The following is a 24,998-nucleotide window of genomic DNA, read 5'->3' as shown; positions in this document are numbered from 1 at the left end:
TTTTTTTATCTCACCCTGTATATGCTCTGTTCCAACACCTACAAGAATCTACTAGTTTACAATTTTTATACCCTCGACCATACTATGGGTATATTAATTTTTTCATTCCGTTTGTAACTCCTCGAAATACTCATGTCAGACCCAACAAAGTATATATATTCTAGATCAGCGTAAAATTCTAAGCCGATTTAGCCATGTCCGTCTGTCTGTTGTAATCACGCTATCTTTCGAACAAATTGAGATAGAAGGCTAAATTTTTGCAGACGTCTATATTTTGCCAGTAGACAGGTTAAGTTTGTAAATGGGCCATGTAGGTCCAAGTTATCATATAGCCCCCATATAACGGTACCTCCCGATATTCGGTATTTTGATGATTTTAGCGACATTATTTACCGGAATCGTTTCAAATTTGGTATTTGAATTTCGTAATGGATGCTACATCCTAAGTCAAAAAATGAGCCATGTAGGTCCACGTCTTCATATAGCGCCCATATAACGGTACCCCCCGATATTCGGTATTTTGATGATTTTAGCGGCATTATTTAACGGAATCATTCCAAATTTCGTATTTGTAGTTTGCAATAGATACTGCAGCATAAAACAGAAAATGGGTCATGTAGGTCCACGTTTTCGTATAGCCCCCATATAAAGGCACCCCCTATATTCGGTATTTTGATAATTTTAGCTACACAATGAACAGATTTTTCTTCAAGTTTCGCATTTAAATATTGTGATAACTTATGACAAAAGTAGCCTATGCAGGTTCACGTCGTCGTATAGGCATTCGGTATTTTTAATATTTTAACAGAATGTTTAACGGATTTTATTATTATTATCTTTTTTTTGGAAATTGCCAAATTTGTACCAAATGGTGGAGGGTATTAAAAGTTCGACCCGGTCGAACTTACAGCTTTTTTACTTGTTCCGATATCATAAAGGGAAAATCGGTTATCGTAGTACAAATTGTTACACTCTTGCAGACGAATTCTGGCCACAGACCAATAATGTTATAACAATTTTACAAACATAAGAACGTTTTTCCAATCGCTGTTAATAACAAATCAGGCTATCAATTCTCCGCATATCATCACATCAAACAACTTGAATTGCTGTAATAAAGTTTGCATTTACATGTAATATATATATTTGTTCTTTTTGTTTTTTGGTGTGAGTGAGCTACATAATTACAAACAAACAAAACAATTCTACACATAACTGATTCAACGATTTGAAAATATTTTAAAATATAGTATGTACACTGGAACACATTAAAGCCGAGCCGCACCTCTACATTATTCCAAAACTATGGTCCCGGCTTCATCGGCATTGTCCAGAATGTTATCGATTAGGGCTACCACCTTCTGACGAAAACGTCTGTTTTGCTTGCCGGACATCTCCTTCAGATACGGTAATAGACTATTGAGAAAGAATTGATCCGCATCTGGTGGCATGGCTGTTGTCATCTGGATTGAACGTTGATGATCATTTCGATACTTAAGCCATTCAGCGAGATCGGACAAATCCACTGAACCGCTTGAATTTCGACTATCCGCCGCCAGTTGTTGAAATGAATTGCTAACCGCAGTTGGGTTGCTTGGGTTGTTGGATGCCCTGCTAATCGATGTGAAGGAGTTGCCTTTAATGCCACTAGCACTACTCAACTTATTGACTGGCGTTGTCATTGTAGTTGTCCCCGAACTATTTAGACATGACCTGTTTTCGTTCGCCGCGAAGCTGACTGACGTATTAAATGATGTTGTTGGACCTGCTGCAACCGATATTGATGTTTGCGTGTCGCCACTTCCCAGGACATCCTGTTCTTGTTTGATGTTTTGTAAATTCAAAGGCTTTGGCCATGTGGACTGTGCTATGCTGTTGCCAATGACGCCTCCTTCATGGCTCGAAACTACCACATCGGATTCAGCTATGGCCGCAACATCTGCTGAATTGGTGGAATCTTTGGTATTGTCACTGCTGACTGTGGGCATGTTGCTTACCCGAGTCATGGGCGGAATGTTACCGGATGCAGCTACCTTGCGTTGGGCTATGATGCTGGCGCTGTTCTTGATGCGGGTCTTCGTGTAAGGTATTAGAAACTGCAAGTACTTCGAGAGATAGTATTTGCGTTTGCCCCGTCCAGTGGTGGTGCGCGAAAGCTTTAATGAACGCAGGAAGCTGCTGCGTATTGTGCGCCATCTTTCACGGCAGTTCCGTACTGTAAAGAAGAAAAAAGAAAAATATTTCATTATTGCTCATATCCGAAAATGGCTGGAAATAACGTGCATCATCGAAACAACGGTTTTTGACCCTAGGTTTCTTTGGACCAAATCCGTTTCAGGACTTTTGGAGTCGATCTAGCGATGGCCGTCCGTCTGTCTGTCTGGCTGGCTCTTTACTGCGCTCGATAACTCTCGAAGGCAGTATCCGATTTCATCCAAACATGGTACATCGTAATTTTATTGTCAAACTTAGATCAAGTTCGGAGATGGGCAATATGGGCCACTCCTTCTGGTACCTCCCCCACAAAATGACAAAATTTTCAAAGAAAATAATATGTACTGTACAGAAAGAGAAAGCATAATCCAAAATATCGTTCCACATGTGATGTAAGAGTTCGATTGTCTTCAAATTACACAGATCAGAATACTTTTATTAATCCATGGTCTGGTTAAAGATATTGGCCCAATCCTTCTGGAAGCTCTCCCTCAATGGTAAAAATTTTGAATATCCATGAAGCTCATAAAACACGATATTTACATCCAATCCCATTTAGACATGACACATCGCAAGATTTCGATCAACACAAGATCTGCTATAAAAATGGTAGAGATCGGACCATTCCTTCTGGTACCTCCCCCACAAAGAGTTAAAATTTTGAATAACAAAAACGATCATAAAAACCGAAAAAAGCTTCCGGTTCTCTTCAAATTACACACATCACAACATTTTTATTTGCTTATGGCCTGGTGTTAAGATGATATCGGTCCACTCCTTCTGTCACCTTTATCTGTATTAGATGAAGTATGAAAATGGAATACTTCAGTCCGCAAAATCAGTTACCTTATATTTCCAAATTTTCCAAACATTTCCACATATCACATTTAAAGTACAGGAAGTAGTCGATATAGTCCAAATCCAATACGTTGAAATATTTATATCAGTCTTAAGTCAGATACGAATTGGTCAATACTGGCCAACTGCTTCGGAACCTCCTTTATATAGAGTCAACAGTTTCAATAATCAGAAGTCAAGGTCGTTGTTTAAAAAATAGATACATTTAAAATGCTATAATTTCGGTAATAAACGAAATTATTCGGCATGTTAGCTACCAAAAAAGTGGTTGCTATGTCCTACTCATGGAGACAATTTTCTGTCTTAGGCTGTAGTATTCATTACGAACTTCAATAGCAAATTTGAAACAATTCCGATGAATAGTGTCGCTAAAATCATCAAAATACCGAATATAGGGAGGTACCGTTATATTGGAGCTATACCAAATCGTAGACCTACATGGCCCATGGAATTTTACGCTGATCAAGTGGGGTCTAAAGTGTATATTTCGAGGTGTTACAAACGGAATGACAAACATAAAAGCATTAAGTTGGGACGGGCCGTTTGCATAATGCAAATTTTCAAAAAACCATAAAGTGAGTGAGGCCGTTATATGGGGCCATACCAAAACGGGAACCTCTATAGGCAATTTTATACTTCAAGGATTGTAATTTATCTACTACTAAATTTGAAACAATTTCGTGATAGGATTGTCAAAATACCGAATGTCGGTGGGTATCGTTATATATGCGCTATAGGAAAACGTGGAACTAAATATTCAATATTCTGCCACCGGGCTAGAACCCATTATGAACTGCAAATACCAATTTGGTACCGTTATATGGGGGCTATAGCGAAACGTGGTCCTATACATACAATGTTGCGCCATACGAGCTACAACCCATTTTAATCCCACTAATTTTTAGACAAATTCGTGGGAAAATGTGAAAAAGAACCATCAAAATACCGAATATCGGGAGGTACCGTTATATGGGGCTATACAACAACGCGAACCTATACATAAAATGTTTCGCCACACGAGCTAGAACCCATTATGACCCACAAATACCAATTTTTAGACAAATAAGTGAAAAAAGTGGCAAAATCATGAAAATACCGAATATCGGGAGGTACCGTTATATGGCGGCTATACCAAAACGTTGACCTATAAATAAAAATTTTCGGCACACGAGCAAGAACCTACAAATACCAATTTTTAGACAAATCCGGGGAAAAATGTGGCAATGATCATTATAATAAAATACCGAATATCGGGAGATACCGTTATATGTGGGCTATACGAAAACGTATACCTGTAATGTTCCGCCTATGAAACTAAAACCCATTATGACCTTCATATACCAATTTTTAGACAGTTCCGTGGGGAAAATCTGGCGAAAATCGTCGAAATACCGAATAACGGGAGGTACTGTTATATGGCGGCAATACCACAACATGGACCGATATATCTCATTTTCAATACCAACCATGGTAGAAGAATATAGGTAGTCGCGTCGACACAGCTGCTGGGACAATGAACTGTCAAACCAATTTTGGAATTGAAAATGTTGAATGAAAAATTATTTAAATTTGTAAAAATTGTTGAAAAACGCGAATTATAATAGCCTCTGAATGACGTAGTATAAGAAAACATATGAAAATCTACTTATATTTGAAAAAAAAAAAAACATTTAAATTTTTTTGACCAATGCTCCCAAGCGTTGTTGCATCTACCTGTATTCTTCTGCCATGAGACCAACCATCCTAGACTCAATACCAATTGTTCTGCCAAAATATGATGGTCTACGTCAAATAATGTTTGTGGTCTGTATCGTGATGGGTTAGATCCTCAATAACAATGATAAATGCAAGTAAAATATACCTCTGCTCTCGGCATCTCATGAACAAATGCTTCAATGGTGTCTTCGAATTCGTCAATAGATGCAGGCTCGGCTCGTCTGGACAAGAACTTCAACATAGCCACGAACTTGTAAGTCCAAATGCATTAAATCGCAATAGTCCAAATGCGCCAAGCTATTGCATTTTGGACAAAAAAAAACTTGGTTATCTTCCTACGGTAGTGCTCATCATTCGAAGTTACGTTACGATTCGCCCACCAAAATCCAGAGTAAGTAGAATGCATTGATAGCTTTTGCAAAGCTTCTGACTGATCCCTGCCCATTGAGCCACAAATGAGTTTCGCCGCAAAATGGAAGAAGCACGCGAGGAACTTTTTTTTTAACAAAGTGCACAATTTGGTAATAAAACTAAACGAATTGCAAGCGTTGTTCAAAGGTTCAAAGCTACACCCTTTGAAAGCTGAAGGATTTCGACAGAGAAAAAATCCCAAAACGTGCATGAACTATTTCATGACTTTCTCATTTCCTGAACTGAAATAGAATTTAGTGTTCTGTAATCGTGTTTTTGTTCTATAATTAACAGTAAACGTTTTTCATATGGTGGAAAACAAGTAGAGACACTTTTAAGAGACATGAGAACAACATGCTGCATGTCATTGTGAATAATTTAGTCAAAAAGCCATCGTTTCAATTCCCTTTTGCGATCGCCTTGAAAAAAATTGGACATAAAATTACGAACAACTCTGCCACCAGCAAGAATATAACCACATTATATTTGCCCAACCATTACATCCATTTCCTAAACTTTTTTTCCAAAGTTTTTAAATAATTTTTACCTACCGTACGTTTGCAATTAATCTATTTGTTTGATATTACAAACTGACTTGTGTGAAAATGCATTCATGTACATGTGTGCGTATGTGTGATGATATCTGCACGTGTGTGTCAGTGTGTTGTACACAAATGAGCATTTACTAAAGCGCACAATTCATAGATTGTTTGCATTTTAGTCGCACAAATTACTAGCAGTAAACTTCTGAGAATTTTCAATTGTTAAAAGCTCTCTCTCTCTTGCTGTGAGTAAAAGCTTTTTACCAACGAGGAGAGTAACAACGACGATGCAAGCATCACACACTTTTATATTATCATGTGTGAACGCAAAGCTAAGGGAGTTTCCCCAATTGTTTCTTAACAAATTACTAACATGATAATAAGCATTTGAAAGAGAATTCCTGGAATTTCTTAACAAAGTAAAAAAGAAAGAAAGTATTATTAGGTATTTTCCCGTGCTATATTAGAGAACGATATATACAGTGTCGGACAAAACATATTGGACTAAATTTAAATTTTCATTAAACTTCATAAACATATAAAATTATTCAAGTTTAAAACCAAATATGCATTTAAATTCAAAACATAACTTTTATTCTTTAAAAACAAATAGGATTTTTTCTACATTTTATAAAAAAATTAAACTTTTGTTATGAAAAAGAACTAAAATATGTTAAAAATTCACGCGACAAAACATATTGAACCAAACAATGCAATCAATATTTTCTGGAAAATCCCTTGTTTTTGAGGACGGCTGCACATCTTCTGGGCATGGAAGCAATAAGGTTGTCTATCGTTGTTTTGTCTATAGCATTCCAAGCATCTGCCAAGGCTTCAAAAAGTTTTTTCTTATCTCCTCCCACACCTTCTCTATTTATCTTTTTATTTACTATTTCCCATAAATTTTCCATCGGATTTAGGTCCAGAGATTGTGCTGGCCACTTCATTACTTGAATATCAAAGCAATCTCTTACATGTCTTGAGGTGTGTTTCGGATCATTGTCCTGCTGAAATTGCCATACCAATGGCATATTCCATTCTGCATGGGGAAGCATAACACTTTGCATGATTTCTTGGTACATGAATCTATCTATAATCTAATGTGTATGGGTCCTAGTCCATTTCCAGAAAAGCAACTCCAGACCATCACATTATCTCCCCCGTGTTTTACTGTGCCTTGGCAATATCGTGGATCTAATTAAATTAAATTTTGATTCATCCGAAATTAAAACTGTTCTCAACTTCGGTATAGACCAACTGATGTGTTCTTCGGCAAATTTTATTCGAGCTTTTCTATTTTTTCCGATATGAATGGCTTTTTCGCAGCCCGGTAACTTTTAAGTCCAGCAGCACATGCTCTTCTTTGTACGGTTCGACTGCTTATACTTAAGTTGAGAGTTTCTACCACACTCGTAGCTGATTTAGCCGGATATTTTTTGAATTCTCTAACTTTCTTGCATCGTCTTTAAATGCGCATTGAACAGTTTCGAGTATTCCGGTTTTGATAATATTTGCAATGGTCCAATTTGTTTTGTCGCGACCTTTTCAAGTAATTCGTGTTCATTTTGATGATAACAGTACGAAATCCAAAAAATATTTACCTTTTTCGAAATATTTTTGCTAGCTAAAAACGTAACGAAGTATACATATTAATTTGAAACCAAATTACATGTTCCGTTTTTAAAATTGTGATCTCAAAGTGCAAAATACTAAAAGTATAATTTCAGTTCAATATGTTTTGTCCGACACTGTATTGCGGATATGTTGCTTCATACATTTTAATATTGACATCGGACAATCCAGATCAAGTAATCGAGAAGGAAACAACTTTTCTTGAAAAAAACAATGCATATATTTGAATGAATGGAGTGATATGTGTTTGATTTATCAACGCCTAGGCAAAAACTAGAAACATGAAATGGTGAGAATAGGCTGAATTTTTGGAATGAGGGTCGCTGATTGGGTAAAAATTTGAAATGTTTCTATTCGGGTCACAGTTATTGTGTACGGAAAGTGTTTCCACACAGAAAACGCTCGTCATGTTGTGTCCTATTTGATCAAACGCATAACAGTACCAGACATCCAACCAAATGCTCGATGTCTCGTCATGTCGGTCAGACTCAAGCCCATCGTCATAACATGGATTGACTAATAAAGAGGATGTTGAATAGTGTGTCATACAAATGAGTTCTTTCAAAAAAATAGCAACCACATGATCGAATGATCAATGAAATCGGGTATTAATATAATGAGGAGACCAACGCGACCTGCTTTTACGATTGTGCTATGAATTTGTAGTAAAAAATAATAACGTTCTGAAACATTTTCTTAATAAAAAAATGCATTTGATTTATATTTTGGATTATTGAAGAATATTATTCAGTTTTACTCTGTTCTAGAACTACAAGAATGTACAACTGCAAATAGCAAGTTCTGGAACAGAGTATTTGTCGAATGTATACTTCAGTTAAATAAGAAGTTACATAAAATATCAATTGAAAAAATGTACTTCACATAAATTTAATTTAATTGAAAACTCTACTGTTTATGATCAGAATTTCATAAATTTGCCAAAAAAATTAGCATATTTTCGTTATTAAGAATTGAAACCTTTTTCTTCAGTGAGTGTCAAAAATTACAAGAATACGCAAAATATGAATGTGTACTTCATTTTATAATTCTAAATGTGTTTATTGCTTCACAATGACAACGCACACACAAACTCTGCTTTACCGCCGGAGTAACACACACACTCAATTTAAGCACACGTACACCAATGACACACAGTTATGTCGAAGACATGGTTCGCTGTCATCGTCGATCCTCACGAAATTGGAAATGGAGGTGGGGCTAGGGCCAGAATAGAACCCTATTGCTTTTGGAGATGATCGCATAATATTTAGGGGTTGAAATGGACCAAAAACTGAAAAATTTCCTGATTTTGCAGTTGCTCTACAGGACACAATTATGGACCAATCGAAGCGGAAGTTAGCATGGGGCTAGAGCTTGGGCAGAAGCCTTCCAATTTTGGTGGTCATCGGGTAATATTTAGTGGGGGAAATAGACCATAACATTTCTGTTAAATAAAAGTCAAATTTTCGATTAAACCGCGAATATTTTTAATCCCGGCGAAATCACAAATAGGCGAACAGGTCAATTCAGACCGTAACGTAGATGCCGATAGTAAATATATCTTATATATATAGCGAAATATATACAATGTGTATATACAAAAGGAGGGGATGTTAGCTAGAATGCTTATATCTTAAGAATGGCTGGACCGATTTTGACAAATTTTGACAATTCAGAATGGCCTCTTGGCATAAATGTGTATAATCTGAAAAAATCGCATAAAAAGATGTCAATAATAATGCTAACATAGATTTTGTGGTATTTTGTGACATTTTTTATTTTTTCATATTTTTTATCGCATGGGTTGAAATGGACCAAAAATAGGAAAAAAAAATCTGATCACACAATTGAAGCCAATCGGCACGCCTGAGAAGAGAGTTAAGGACAGGGAAGAATTCTAGTATTTTGGATGACCATTGGATTATATTTAGCTGTAAAATGGACCACTACAACTAACAACACGACGGAGTGTTTAAATATTGGGCAAATGTCCCTATTCAAAATGCTAAGGTAATATCTGGGCAGTGCTCCGTGACATAATTTCAACTTATTATTCTAACTTATTGTAGTGTTGTAGGGTATAATATGGTCGGATTATAGCCTTTGCTTACTTGTTTTTAATATCGCATGACATTTTTTCAATTTGAATCTAAATAAACTTTGCCTATTCTGTAATCATTCTGCCCACATTTATGGGTGGAACACAAATAAATTTCACACAGCACGATCTTCTACAATTTATAAATTCCAAAGTACAGCTCATTTGAATGACAAATGTCGCTAAGCTCTTTAGAATACTAAAAATTGGGCTGAGCTCTTACATGGGGCTATCATAAACATCTGATATATATTTTTTAATAGATGTGATATATTATTTAGGTTACGACCGGTACGTGAACATAAATTTACATTTTTGCCATGGGTATTTATTTATATTTCGTCGAGTCATTTGCTCTGTTTCAGAACCTGCAAGAATGTACTAGTTTTGCAATTTTATCATAAAGGGAAAATAGTTTATCGTAATAAAAACATTACATTCTTGCAGTTCTGGAACAGACCAATTATTTACAAAAACAAGTTAAAAAGTATCAGTCGATTTTGCCTCAGCCAATGCTTGATTATTTAAATATATTTTGACTTCTGTTATAATTATTCAAGTTGTTGTTCAATTGTGGAGTAGGTTCCGAAGGAATGGGTCAATATTATCAATTTTGTATCGGACCCAAATAAATGTGATATAAATTTTGCGATAGTCCCAACCTGGCACTATATTGTTACTTCCTTCACTTTATATGATATATGTGATGATTTTTAGAAAATGTTGAAATTTGTGTAAGGCAGACGATATAATCGACCGAAGTATTCTATTTTCATGCTTCATCTAATACAAATAAAAATCGTATGGGCAAAAGTATTCCATTTTCATGCTTCCTTTAATACAAATAAAAATATTGGTATGGGCAAAATTACAAGAAAATCAAACATTTATATTCAATTATATGCGAAATCATAAATTCCAAATTCATTTCAGGTTTTTGGTTGATATAAATATTTAGCGAGTTATGACAGATAAAGGCACTGAAAATTGTTAACCCTTGTGTGTGAGGTTTTAGAAGGGGTTCGCAGATATATACAACAGATCTCGTGTTAGTAAAATTGTATTTATGTGTGAAATTTGGAGAGAGAGTTTGTTTTTTAAAATCTTGAACACTATGTGGTGAAGGTCATAGAAGAAATGGTCCGATCTACCATCTTTATAAGAGATCTTGGATCTCGATGGAAATATTGAGATGTGCCAAGTCTGTATGGAATCGGATGTTAATTTCGCGTTTTATGAGCTTCATGGATATTCAAAATTTTGACCACTTGTGGGGCAGGCACCAAACCTTGGGTTAATAAACATAATCTAAAGATAATCGGAATCTTATATCACATTTTATAAGAGTTATAATTATTCAATATCTTGACCCCCCATTTTTTTGTTTTTGTTTGTTATACCCTCCACCATACTATGGAGGTTATATTAACTTTGTCATTCCGTTTGTAACTCCTCGAAATACTCATGTCAGACCCAACAAAGTATATATATTCTTGATCAGCGTAAAATTCACACATGTTTATTTTTCCAGTAGGCAGGTTAAGTTCGTAAATGAGCTATGTAGGTCCACGTTTTCATATAGCCCCCATATAACAGTACCTCCCGATATTCAGTATTTTGATGATTTTAGCGACATTATTCACCGGAATTGCTTCAACTTTGCTATTTGAAGTTCGAAATGGATTCTACACCCTAAGAAAGAAAATTATCTATGCAGGTCCATGTCTTCGTGGATGATTTTAGCGGCATTATTTACCAGAATTGTTTCAAATTTTGTATTTGAAGTTCGAAATGGATACTACACCCTAAGACATAAAATTGTCTGTGCAGGTCCACGTCTTCGCATAGCCCCCATATAACGGTACCTCCCGATATTCGGTATTTTGATGATTTTAGCGACATTATTCACCAGAATTGTTTCAAATTACGTATTTAGAGTTCGCTATGGGAACTACAGTCTGTGACAGAAAATTGTTTATGCAGGTCCAGGTTTTCGTATAGGCCCCATATATCAGTACCTTCCTACATTCGGTATTTTGACGATTTTAGGTACAATACCCACCGAAATTGTTTGAGATGTGGTATTTGAAGTTCGTAATGGATGCTACAGCCTGTGACAGAAAATTGTCTATGCAGGTCCAGGCCTTCGCACAGCTCCGATATAACGGTACCTCCCTATATATTTATATGATGATTATATTTATTTTGATGATTTTAGCTACATTATTCACCGTTTATTTCAAGTTTCGAATTTGAATATGGTAATGGCTTATGACAAGCAATGCCTATGTAGGTTCACGTCGTATACACCCTAATATAACGGCTGTATTTGGTATTTTTAGAATTTTAACAGAATTTTTTAAGGATTTTATTTTTTGAAAATTTCCAAATTCGTTCCAAATGGTGGAGGGTATTCAAAGTTCGGCCAAACTTACCGCTTTTTAACTTGTTTTTTTTTTTTTTTTTTTGAAAATTCCGACCGTTTTTGGGAGAGGTATAAGAAGGGTGGACTGGTATTGTCCATCTCCGAACCCGATCTAAGTTTGATGATAATATTAAGATGCACCAAGTTTGGACCAACTCGGATACTCCCTTCAAGAGTTATCGTGCGCACCAGAGGCCAGGATTTGGTCCAAAGAACCCTTATTTAGATGAGGCACATTTTGGCCTTATGAAATGATATATACCATCTCTAGACATATGGCGGGGGGGTATAAAAAATCATGAGAATTAGATGACAGCCATGGGATATGCCAGATGAAACGATGATGTCATAGAGCGGACATTGTTCTTCGCACACGATCTTGCAGAAAGTAGGCGAAATCTAATCTATTGTCAAGAAGCAACATCATTTACATCAGTTGATGCTTAGTTGGAAAGCAAATATGTGCAAGACAAACAAATAAAAAAAAATGGTTAAGCTTGACCTCCATAAATGCAAACTATTGTGTGCAGTGAAGGAAGACTACATTTGAAAGGGCAGATGACCAAAATTTGCACTTGATTTCCCAACACCTTCATTACACATAAATCGTAATACATTGGCTGAATTGACGTTTTTGTCGAGTGTTGAGCTTTGGCCAGTTGATGCGTAAACGGTCTCTTTGTTGCTTCATCGCCAAGAGTATTACATGGGTATCTACCGACATCGGTTAAATACAAACAGCCAAAGTGCAAGCGACGCGAAATGCAAAATCGTTGCAGCAATGAAAAGCTTTTCGATTTCGTTTAATTTAGATACGAACATAGAAAATTGTAAATATTTTGAACAACAGAAACTATTAGAACAAAGCAAAGCAAAAAGTAAAACAACACACCAACAACAGCAGCTGTACACCCCAACTAGAGAAAACCGTTCAGCAGCACATGTAAGTATTTTCCACCAATGTCGCGAGTCATGCACACGAGTTACGTATAATCATACTACCCCTGATAAAATTGATAAGTTCTTGGAAACAATTAGCCAATAAAACGTGTACAATTATTGCACTGTAAGCATAAGTGAATTTGACATTCTTTAGTTTGACTTTATTTTATTTTTCCAGTTAAAACTGTCTGGAGCTGAGTATACAATTATTTACAAAAGTGTGTTAATCAAATTTCATTTAAAATAAACTTATGCTAACACTGCAATAATTAATTAACAAATAATACCTGTAGAATAAGTAAATTAAAAATGTAAAAGTTAGTCTTAGTTCCATCCTCTTAGTCGCAAGTCGACGAATAAATAAATAAAAGAAAGAAAAAAAAAAAAAAAACAAAACAATTTTTTTTTTAATAAACATAATTAATCAGGTTATCTAATTGGCGCAGTCGGTAGGATCCTTTAGGAATTAAAAAGGATCCAGTGAAACGTACCTAAATTATAAATAATTAAATAAATTCTGCGAATCCTACGGGACCCTCCAGGATTATAAAATAAACATTAGTGCAGTGAATAATTAAAAAAAAAAAAAAAAAAAATTAAACACCACTAAAATAAACAATAGTGCAGTGAATAATTCAAAAAATTGAACACCACTAAAATAAACAATAGTGCAGTGAATAATTCAAAAAATTGAACACCACTAAAATAAACAATAGTGCAGTGAACATTTAAGTTAAGTGGACACCACTAGATAAAGGAAGTCAATCCTTTTTTTTTTTTCTCTCTTCTAAAAGTGTATTCGCAAAGGCAAAAAGTCTTCGACAAACGAAGAAGAATGGAGGAACAAGCTCACATCGCATCCGTAAATGTGGCAGAAGAACTAGCCAGAAAGGATCAACAATTGGAACGGTTACGCCAAGCATATCTAGAATTGCAACAGCAAACACAAGAACTACAACAACAACAGCGTAACCCGGTGTTATATGATACACAATCAAATAATGCAAAAGACAACATTTTAAAAACGATAAATCATCTACCCATTTTCACCGGCACCGGAGAAGTAACGGTGAACAGCTTTTTTAGTAGCACTGAGTACTTGCTGTCAACTATACAAGATGAAAATATTAAGAAGGAGGCCATAAGAACAATATTCTATAAAATAATCCAGGGACAAGCTAAAGACGTCATAATAAACATACCCACACCGGACAACTGGCAACTAATCAAGGAGACTTTAAAACTAAGGTATAGGCCGAACGTGGAACCACACAATATATATAGGATGATAGCCAACTTAAAAGTAAATTCGGTAAGTGAATTAATAATAGAGTTGCAGAATCTAAAATATAAGGCAGATGAGTTAATAGTTTATTACCGAAATGACCACTATATTGACTTATCAAACGTGGACAGTCTTTTAGTAAATACAGTTAAGGAAATGACACAAGGTACACTGTTAGACAAAATTTACGAAGAAAGAAACATTAATGATATATTAAAAATATTGACAAGAAGGAGATTTGAAGACACATGCATTAGGCCAGAATATAGGAAGTTTAGGACTAAAGACGACGTAACATTTAGACAAAATCGGTCGCAAAATAGGAATAACTTTAATCCGCAGATTAACAGTAATAACCAGGGATATAATCAACGGAATTGGTTAGGACAAAATAATTTTAGGTCGGATATTAGACAAGAACGAAATAATAATGATAATAATAAAACCTATAATAATAATAATAACGATAACTATAATAGGAATAGAAACTTTAATCATTCAGGACAGTATAGAGTCCAACAAAATAACAGTTATAATAATAACTATAATAATAGGAATCAAAATGGAAATTTTAATCATTCAGGACAGTATAGAGTCCAACAAAGTAACTATAATAATATGTCGGGAAATTTCAGAAGGTTTCAGCAACAGGTAGGAAACCCTAGGCCAAATTTCAGCCAAAATCGCTTGAATCAACCTAGGCAAGACCAGCAGGAACCTATGGAAATAGACAATATAGAAGTAGATAATTATCGAGTAGTAGGAAACTCTGAACCAAATTTACATCAGGATAACGGACAAGACCAAAGACAAAATAATTTTTTTCGGAAACAACCTCCGATTGTTTACCTACCATAACCATTACGATTAATAAAAGGAAATATAAAGCTTTGATTGATACAGGCGCAAACTTAAGCCTGATTGACAGTAAGGTAAAAGATTTTGAACGAGTTTTACTAAAACAACCTATAGAATTTAGCACCATAACTAGGAAGGACATAATTAAATTTGAAGTTATAACTGACGCACCTATGGAATTTAACTTACCAAATTATACAAAAATTAAGTGGAAAATGCAAGAGTTAAAAGGAAGAAAGTACAATTTTATTATAGGAGTTGATTTACTAAACCATTTTAACACGATGATAAATTTAATAGACGGACACATAACATTTAATAACAAGATTACAAAATTTTTAATTAATCCATATAAGGATTTGGAAATATGTTCATTGGAAAAACTGGAAGTTGACTTGGACAGAATTCAGTTGAATCATTTAAATGCAGAGGAGCATTTAGAAGTTACGAGAATTTTAAGAAGATTCGACAAAATATTTTTTAAAGAAGGGGACCAATTGACAAGTACAATGACAATAAAACATGAAATAAGAACGACAACAAATGAACAGATAAATTCCAAATTATACAGATATCCGCCACAACATGAAGAAGAAGTACGACGACAGATCAGGGAAATGGAGGAACAGGGCATAATTAGGAAAAGTTGTTCAAGATATTCAAGCCCATTAATAGTAGTACCCAAGAAAATAGATAATTCTGGAGAGCGTAAATATAGATTAGTGGTAGATTATAGGAAGCTTAATGAAGTGACGATCGATGATAAATATCCACTACCGAACATAGATTCAATTTTAGATAAACTAGGACGAGCACAATATTTTACTACCTTGGATCTAGCCAAGGGATACCATCAAATTCTAATAAGAGAACAGGACAGAGAGAAAACAGCTTTTGTGACACCTCACGGATTATATGAATTCATAAGAATGCCGTTTGGGTTAAAAAATGCCCCAGCGACATTCCAACGATTAATGAATGAAACACTAAGAGATTTCATTAATAAAACATGTGTAGTTTATCTGGACGATATACTTATTTTTAGTACTTCTCTTAAGGAACACGTTAAAGCCATAACGGACATTTTCACGGTATTGGAACGGGCAAATTTAAAAATACAAATCGACAAATGTAATTTCATGAAAAGAGAGACAGAATTTTTGGGGCATATTCTGACAAAGGAAGGACTAAAACCAAACCCCAATAAAATTAAGGTTATTCAAGAATTAGATTTACCTAAAACAGAAAAACAAATCAAAAGTTTCCTGGGATTAACGGGATATTATAGAAAATTTGTGAGAGATTATGCTAAAGTCGCACAGCCAATAACAAAATACTTAAAGAAAGGTGTAAAAATAAATTTAAGGGACCCTACATACATAGAAGCTTTTGAAAAATTAAAATCTTTAATTAGCTCTCATCCAATTTTAAGATACCCAAATTATGAAAGACAATTTACATTAACTACAGATGCGTCGAATTACGCAATCGGTGCTGTCCTGTCACAGGAGGGACATCCAATTTGTTTTGCATCAAGAACGCTTAACAATCACGAAAGAAATTATTCGGCAACGGACAAAGAATTTCTAGCAATATTATGGAGCGTTAATTATTTGAGACCATACCTCTATGGTCGAAAATTTAAAATACTTACGGATCACCAACCCATCAGATTTTTACACACAAAATATAGAGGGAAAGACATGTCACCCAGGCACCAGCGATGGTTTTTGAAATTAGGAGAATACGATTTTAATATAGAATACATAAAAGGCAAGGAAAACAAGGTGGCAGATTTTCTAAGTAGAATTGAGAAAGATAATGAAGATGATACCATTTCAGATAAGGTACAAAATTCGGAGAATAATTCAGAATTGAGAATAATAAATAATATTGAGGATGATGATGATGTATCAATGATTACAATTCATTCAGCTGATGAAAATTTACAAGATCATTTCTTTATAAAAGAAGAAATAGTGAATAAGTACAGGACACAGATTATACTTACAAATGATAAAGTTCAGGAAATAAAACATTTACATAATAAAAGGATAATTTTCATAGCGGAAAGTGATTTTCACGAAATGGGGGAAATATTTAGAAAGTATATTACCAAAGGAAAAATAGGTATATTTTCGGAAGTATCGGAGAGAAGCTATAATACTGTTCAGGAAAAACTAATAGAAATGTACTCTAATGAGAAACAAGTGGAATTTATTAAATGCACTATCAGGGCTCAAGATATAGAAACAGAAGTGGAGGCGGTGAAACAGATATCATTATATCATGTAAAAGAAAGTATGCACTCGGGCATACAGGAAACCTATAACCAAATAAAAAATAAAATTTATTACCCAAGATTAATGGAACTAATTCAATTAGTTATAAATCAATGTGAAGTTTGTCAGGAGATAAAATATGATAGAAATCCAATTAAATTGAAATTCTCATACACAGAAACACCGTCGACGAAAAACGAAATAATACATATTGACACATATGTGATTAAAAGATTTCATTTTTTGACAATAATTGATAAATTTTCTAAATTCGGTGCAGCGTATCCATTGAATGATAGAAATCATTTAACAATAATGGAGCAATTAGATGATCATTTTACAAAGGTAGGGAAGCCAAGGAAAATAATAGCCGATAATGAATTTAAAACCACTAGACTAAAGGAATTCTTAGACAATGAAAATATAGAATTGCATCTGACCAAACCTAATAGTCACACGGGAAACGCCGACATAGAACGATTTCACAACACAATTGCGGAAAAGTTTAGGATAATGTATAAAGCAAATAAGGAAATACCGGTGAAACAATTAATTCAGAGATCAATTAGAAATTACAACGAACGATATCACTCAACTATTAAATGTACTCCTAAAGAGGTTCAACAAGGAAAAATGGATGAAAATAAAGTTAGAAAGTATTTAGAGGACAGTAAAAGAAAAATAATAGATAAAATAAATAACTCTAGAGAAGATTATAAGGAAAATAGAAAAGAAGGGTTTATAAAAAATTATAAGGCCGTCCGACATAAGGAACAACCGAAATATAAAAAGACAAAACTGGAGCGAATACATCCGTGCAATATTAAAAGACCTTTGAAATTTGCAGATTTGGACAATACTGATGATACTAATATGGATACCACAGACTAGAGGGATAATTACTACAAAATTTCTGACAGAACAAAGAGGATATATGGACATTTGCATGGGAAATCAGAAAATTGTTAATGAATCGGACATAATTTTACATATAATCAATCTTCACGAAATTGAAACAATTTTAGATGACATAACAGATAACATTATTCTAATGAAAATCGAAAACAAAGAATTACTTGAGTTAGAACTATTAGATGCCAGAAATAAATTAATGACGTTGATACCCAAACAAAATAGAAAAAGACGTGGACTAATTAACGGTATAGGAAGTATGACCAAATGGTTATTTGGGACGATGGACGATGAAGACAGACGGAACATACAAGAACATCTTCTTAATATTAATGAAATTAAGGAAAATAATAATCAACAGATTGTAATTAATGATTATTTCAATATAACTTTAAGTCATTTAAAGATGGTAATTAAGAATGATAGAAAGAAAATAGAACAAGAATTAAACTCTATAAACAAATTTTTAGAGGAAGAAAATAATAAAAGTTTATACTTAGAACAATTGACTAATATACAATTAATTAAGAATAAGATAGAGCATTTGCAAGACAACGTAATTTCTGCAAAATACGGGATTGTACACCCAAGTATTTTAACAAGTAGAGAAATAAGAAAATATGAAATAGATTATAACAAACTTAAATATATTCAGTTTGGAACAACATTTCTTAACAACTCTTATCTTGTGTTTGGAATAAAAATACCTAAACAATTTATAACAGTAAAATTAAGATTTATTGTACCAATACCAGATAATGAAAATAATGAAATAGAATCTAATATGGAAAGATTTTTTGAATTTCAAAATAAAACTTATAAATTTGAAGAGAATAAACATTTAAAAGATTTAAAGTTAAGTCATCATTGTTTAATAAAGAATAATTGTCAATTGATAAAAAATAAAGACTTTGAAATTATACAGTTAGATATAGACACAATTATAATTAAAAATGCAATAAACACGACTGTAAATCAAACTTGTAACTTTGAAAAAATTTTGTTAAATGGAAATTATTTAATTAATTTTAATAATTGTTCAGTTAGGATAAAAGATTATTATTTTTCAAATATTGCAGAAATTACAAAAGAAAGACAAATAATTGAAAATACAAACAAAACTCAAAATTTTAAACATAAGATATCGTTCGAACAAATTGAAAAAGAACATCAATACAATGTAAGAAATATCGGAAAATTAAAATACCACACTAAAATAACATATGTATGTAATATTTCTATAGTAATTGTAATAATTATTTTAATTTTCATAATCATAACAAAACATAAATATATAACTGTAAAATTAAATAAAAGAATTCAGGAGAATTCTAGTCTAAAGGGGGGAGTAGTTACGTATAATCATACTACCCCTGATAAAATTGATAAGTTCTTGGAAACAATTAGCCAATAAAACGTGTACAATTATTGCACTGTAAGCATAAGTGAATTTGACATTCTTTAGTTTGACTTTATTTTATTTTTCCAGTTAAAACTGTCTGGAGCTGAGTATACAATTATTTACAAAAGTGTGTTAATCAAATTTCATTTAAAATAAACTTATGCTAACACTGCAATAATTAATTAACAAATAATACCTGTAGAATAAGTAAATTAAAAATGTAAAAGTTAGTCTTAGTTCCATCCTCTTAGTCGCAAGTCGACGAATAAATAAATAAAAGAAAGAAAAAAAAAAAAAAAACAAAACAATTTTTTTTTTAATAAACATAATTAATCAGGTTATCTAATTCACGCGAAGACGACGACAATGAGAATATACTAAGTATTATGTGCTTTTGTGTGTGTATACACATACATACCCAATGTCGTCATGTGCGTTTGGCTGCATGAGTGCGTGCGTGTGTGTGTGTCAAAACATAAAATGCACCGAATAACAAACAACCTAACATTGAGGCAAGCAACAACTAATAGACGACTTATTGCTAGCAGTGTCCGAAACGTTGTCATGTGTCAGGGTGTGTGTGTGTGCATAACCCCACATTAAAGTGAAAAAAAATAGATGCGAAAAAAATAACATTTTTTGTGGTTACGCATATTCTTCGCGGGGAAATCTCCTCCACACACCGGACAAAGATTTTATCGCAAAACCCCTTTGGGAGCAGTTACCTAAATAGACAAGACCGCAAAGACATTTCAACACATAGAACTTTTCCACTTACCCGTATCTTTTGTTTCATTAGCAACCTCTTGCCAAGCTTTTTGGATTTCGTCTTTTTTACTGTACTCGGGCAATGTTGAGTTCCACAGGCAGGGTTTCGATTCTACCAGTTGCACGAATTTAACATTGAATACTGGATCGTCTTTGCGTGTACTCATCTTGGTGGCGGCGGTGATGATCGTAATGGCTGGTTGCTGGGTCACCTGGTTGCTGGTGCAAATAGCGTTCCTTGAATTATGCGACTGACTGTCGTCTTCGTCGTCGTCGCCGAGCGCCGCACTTGCAGCGAAGGTGGTTATGTGTGACGTGGTAATGGTTGTTGGTTTCTATCGACGACTTGTGGAAATGTTGTTTCTCGCAATACTGCAATGCAGTGACGAGCCTCCGACACAACGGCAAAACTTTCTGTTGTTGCCGATTTGTTTTTGGCAAAAATGAAACTCAAGATTTTTGCTGTGTTTCGCAAAGCACGACGTATTTGATGATAAGAAGTCCTCCTATTTTTTGTTTCGTCACATTTGCTTCGTACGTACGTCCAAAAGCCCAAGTAATCGAAACTAGGTTGCAGCAGCAACAGCAAAAACTGCGATAAATGCTCCCGAATAGTTGTCACAGAAATGCACACGCACGCAGTGACACTCACATATGTATGTATGCAAGCAACTACAGGCGCTCGCACCTCTTCAACTGTTGGTTTGTATGTGTGTGTGTGTGCGATATATAAATTTGTATAATTTTCTGCCCCCTATTATTGGCGGTGCGCGCGTTAGACCGACCGTTATGCAGTTTAGAATTTTAGCACGAGCAAAAAGCCCAACCAAACCCAACGGCTGTTGAGTGCACACTGACTAAGCACACAAAAAGCGCGCAAAAACACCGATACACAGACAGCACTCATACAGTGAATTACCTACACGTATCCAAAAAGCTGTAATGCAGTTGCAGTAGCAGCCTGGTTTGTTGGCTGGCTGGCTGGCTGACATCTTTACCGCAAATTACATGCAAATCACTGCTGCGAGCCGAAATCAATAACGCGTCAAACAATTAACTAAGCGCTAAACGCCATAAGTCAGCCAACAGTTGGCGGCGTATGGTTCAAATGACCCACCCCATGACTCAGTTCGGTGTTCGTGTATGAATATGGTTGGAACGGCAAAAGAAGCTGATGGTGGCATAAGTCAGCTACCAATACCCCAGATGAGCAATGGACAAGGCATCGCTCGCTTTGGGGTCTTACGATGCCCTGCTCTTGTGGCACAAATATGACAAATGCTGCTAGGCTGCAGGCATAGAAAAACAAACAAAACTCCAAGTTTCCAATTGGGCCACAAATGCAACTCTCAAGAGGCAAAGTGTGTCAAGCTTTTGTATTCTTCGTCAGATGACGTCATTTGTCTATGGTAACAAAACATATTCGCAGAAAAGTGCAACATTTGCAGTGTTTCCATCATCGGTGGGTCTGTTGGTTGGTCTACGCTTGTTTTGTTTCCACATTACTATTAAGCAGCAGTTAGCTAACAACGAAAAGCTTTTGCATTATTCTCGTGCTCTCTTTCACGGAACTTGTTGATAAAGCTTTTGCACTTTCGAAGCAATTAAAGTGCATCGTCGTCGTCTCTGCCGTTTCTAGAGAATGTCTGGCCGATTAGGTTTCTCTGTTTATATTGTGCTGGGCATGCCTCTCCAAAAAGATAAAGTTATGTTTTTGTTGTTAGGAAATTGTGTCGTGGTCGCACATTGTCTTCTATATCTATATATATATAATCTATATATATATATATGCTAATTGTTGATTCGAAATTTTTGCACATATCTATATATATAAAAATCAATTGATGTTTGTTGGTAACGGAATCAGTTGAAAACGGTTGGACCGATTTGCATAATTTTTTGTACAAACGTTCGTCATACCCCAATTTAGGTTTTTAAAGAAAAAAATATTGACTACGCCTCCTTTTACGCCCACTATTACGATTTATCTAAAATCTTTATATTTGCCAAAATAGTGAAGATATCGGTTTGAGAATTATTACACGAGATGCTGTTGGCTTTCCATCCAACCCTAAGTATTTATTTAGGGGCTGAGGAACGCGCCTACTTTTAAATCTATCTATCTATCTATCTATATGTAAAAGAAAGTTGTGTTAGCTATTACTCTTATAACATAAAGACCGCCGGTCTGATTTTAACGATTTAGACAAATTCGGAATTGCCTCTTGGCAGAAAAGAATAAAATCCAAAAAAATCACGTAAAAATGTGAAATTTGAACATTTTCATTTTGACTTTTAAAATGTACAATAGTAATGTTTTATATTGCATATTTTTTCCATTTTGACTTACTATTTTCGAATGTACATTTGTAGTGTTTTTTTTTTTTTTTTTTTAATTCCAATATGATGTGTAGGTTTTTTTGGGTAGTATAAACCCACAACGGATAAAACTGTTATTTTTAGATTTTATCCGTAGTCGCTTTATACGAAAATTCTAAAATCGGGAAAAAATCGACAATGTAATCGAATCTCAAAATAATAGTACATTCTACCGACAAACTTCGTAAGGACCTTTAAAAATTTGCCGCAAAAAAAATTAGCGAACCAGTTGAAGATTCTTTTTCTTTTTTGTACATATTGTATTGAAGTGTACATATTTTATTGGTTTGAATTCTGAATGAATTAAAAATGAAATGAGGGCGCAATACGATGCTAAATGCTTTCTACTCCAGGACCTACATCGTGCTTCAGCTGGAACACATTAAAACAAACAAAAATGACCGAAAAAGCGTTATGGGGTTCATTTCAAAAAGTGGACCTGCTTCTTTCATATGACAATAAATTGTCAAATGAGAACACAAAATGCAAAATACATTGGGACTGCAATCAGTCAAATACCGACTATAAAGAACGCAAAATAGAAATTCTACCTAAACATTCAAGATACCTTTAATCGCTTTGGCAGGTCATGATATGGATCATAACCCCTGATAACGGAACAACCCGATTTCAAGTATATTCTACATTTTAACCATATTTATCGTACTAATTTTAGCTAATGTTGATAATTTAAGAAGATACCATCTTTGCAAAAAAATATCACGTTTTGGTATCACCATCATATGATTTAAGGTATTCTCGGCGTCTTGGTCACTTTTTTCATTTTTTGGCCCTTATTTGAAATCTTTGTTTCGAAGGGGGAAGAAAACCTCTTTTTATAAATTTTTATTTTTCGGAAAAGCGTGCATCTTAGTCTTGAGGCTACCTGGGGTAAAAAACCCTGGGGTGGAAAATCATCTTACAGATAATTATCCTCATAGGAATTTATTTAAGTATAGTCCCCACATTAGTAAACCCCCAAGTCCACTTTCCCAACCAATGTGTGGACACAAAAGAATATTTGGTATTCTATTGAATTTGTAACCCCCAAGAGAATATTGGTTGGGAACGTAGATTTGGGATGTACGTCTATATGAAATAAACTCCGAAATGTCAATCTGGGACTCATTCAGTCGGAAATTGTGGCAGAAACATGAAAAAAATACGAAATTATAAAGTAACTTTATTGAATCTCCACCGCAAAATTTAAATGACAAACAATTAATGTCCATCTTGCGGTAATCGGAGCAAAATGGGGCTATTATAGATGTTCTTTATCATATAGGTATTTAACACTCAAATTAAAGCCTGCAGCTGAAAAATAAGATCAGGCTATTCAAAATATCTAAAACCGACAATAATTATAATTTTTGCCATGAATATTAATTTATATTTAGTCATGGAGTCATTACTCATAATCAAGTCATTACTTATAATAAAAATTGTGCCGCCAACATAAGTCAGATCTGTGATTTATTATGCTTTAAAGACTAAAAGTACGGGCCGGCAACGCGGTATTTTCAAGATTTTAACAGAATTTTAACCGAATTTTATTTTATCTATACATATAAAAATCAATTGTTGTTCGTTGGTAATGGAATCAGTTGAGAACGGCTGGACCGATATGCATTATTTTTTGTACAAACGTTCGTCATACCCCGAGAAAAAAATATTGACCAGGCCTAATTTTACGCCCACTATTTCCATTTATCTAAAATCTTTATATTTGCCAAATAATGAAGATATCGGGTTTAAAATTATTACACGACATACTGTTGACCTTCCCTCCATTTATCTTGATTTATCTAAAATCCTAATATTTGCCAAAATCATGAAGATATCTGTTCCACAGTTAGTATACGATGTAATCTTGACTCACATTCCACCCCCAATCCTACGTATTTGTTTGGGATCAGAGGAACTGGCCACACCTACTTCTTTAAATTTATATGTAAAAAATTTGAAAAAGTAGAGTTGAGAACTGGGCCGATTTAACTCAAATTTTCTTTTGGTTATTTGTAATTACAGTGGAAACGTTGTCATGAAAGAAAATTTTGAGAAAAATCGATATGGAATTTTGTGTAGAATTGTTTCAGAATTCCTTTTGGAATTGAAAATTCTTATAAAAAAAAAAACGAAAAAATTGTCTATGCATGCTGTTATATGGTTGCCTAACCAATTTTTTTTTAAAAATTTTCAATTTTGATTAGATATGGAAATAATCCATCCATTGAGTACTAAAAATGCAAAATTCTTTGGGACTTCAATCAGTGA

General features: G+C 34.3%; 1 protein-coding gene across 1 annotated transcript; it reads right to left on the bottom strand.

Moving 5' to 3' along the window:
• Nucleotides 1–1,106: 1,106 nt before the first annotated feature.
• LOC101893456 (uncharacterized) lies at nt 1,107–21,215 on the bottom strand. The gene is made up of 2 exons (XM_005192167.4): nt 20,356–21,215; nt 1,107–2,215 (listed from the first exon to the last, which is right to left on the bottom strand). The coding sequence occupies exons 1-2, from the start codon at nt 20,510–20,512 to the stop codon at nt 1,293–1,295; spliced, it is 1,080 nt and encodes a 359-aa protein (XP_005192224.1). The 5' UTR covers nt 20,513–21,215; the 3' UTR covers nt 1,107–1,292.
• Nucleotides 21,216–24,998: the final 3,783 nt, after the last annotated feature.

This window comes from Musca domestica, unplaced genomic scaffold (assembly GCF_030504385.1).
Source record: "Musca domestica strain aabys unplaced genomic scaffold, Musca_domestica.polishedcontigs.V.1.1 13, whole genome shotgun sequence".
Lineage (NCBI taxonomy): Eukaryota > Metazoa > Arthropoda > Insecta > Diptera > Muscidae > Musca > Musca domestica.
The sequence above is the reverse complement of the archived record's forward strand: the minus strand, read 5'-3'. Positions and strand labels throughout refer to the sequence as shown.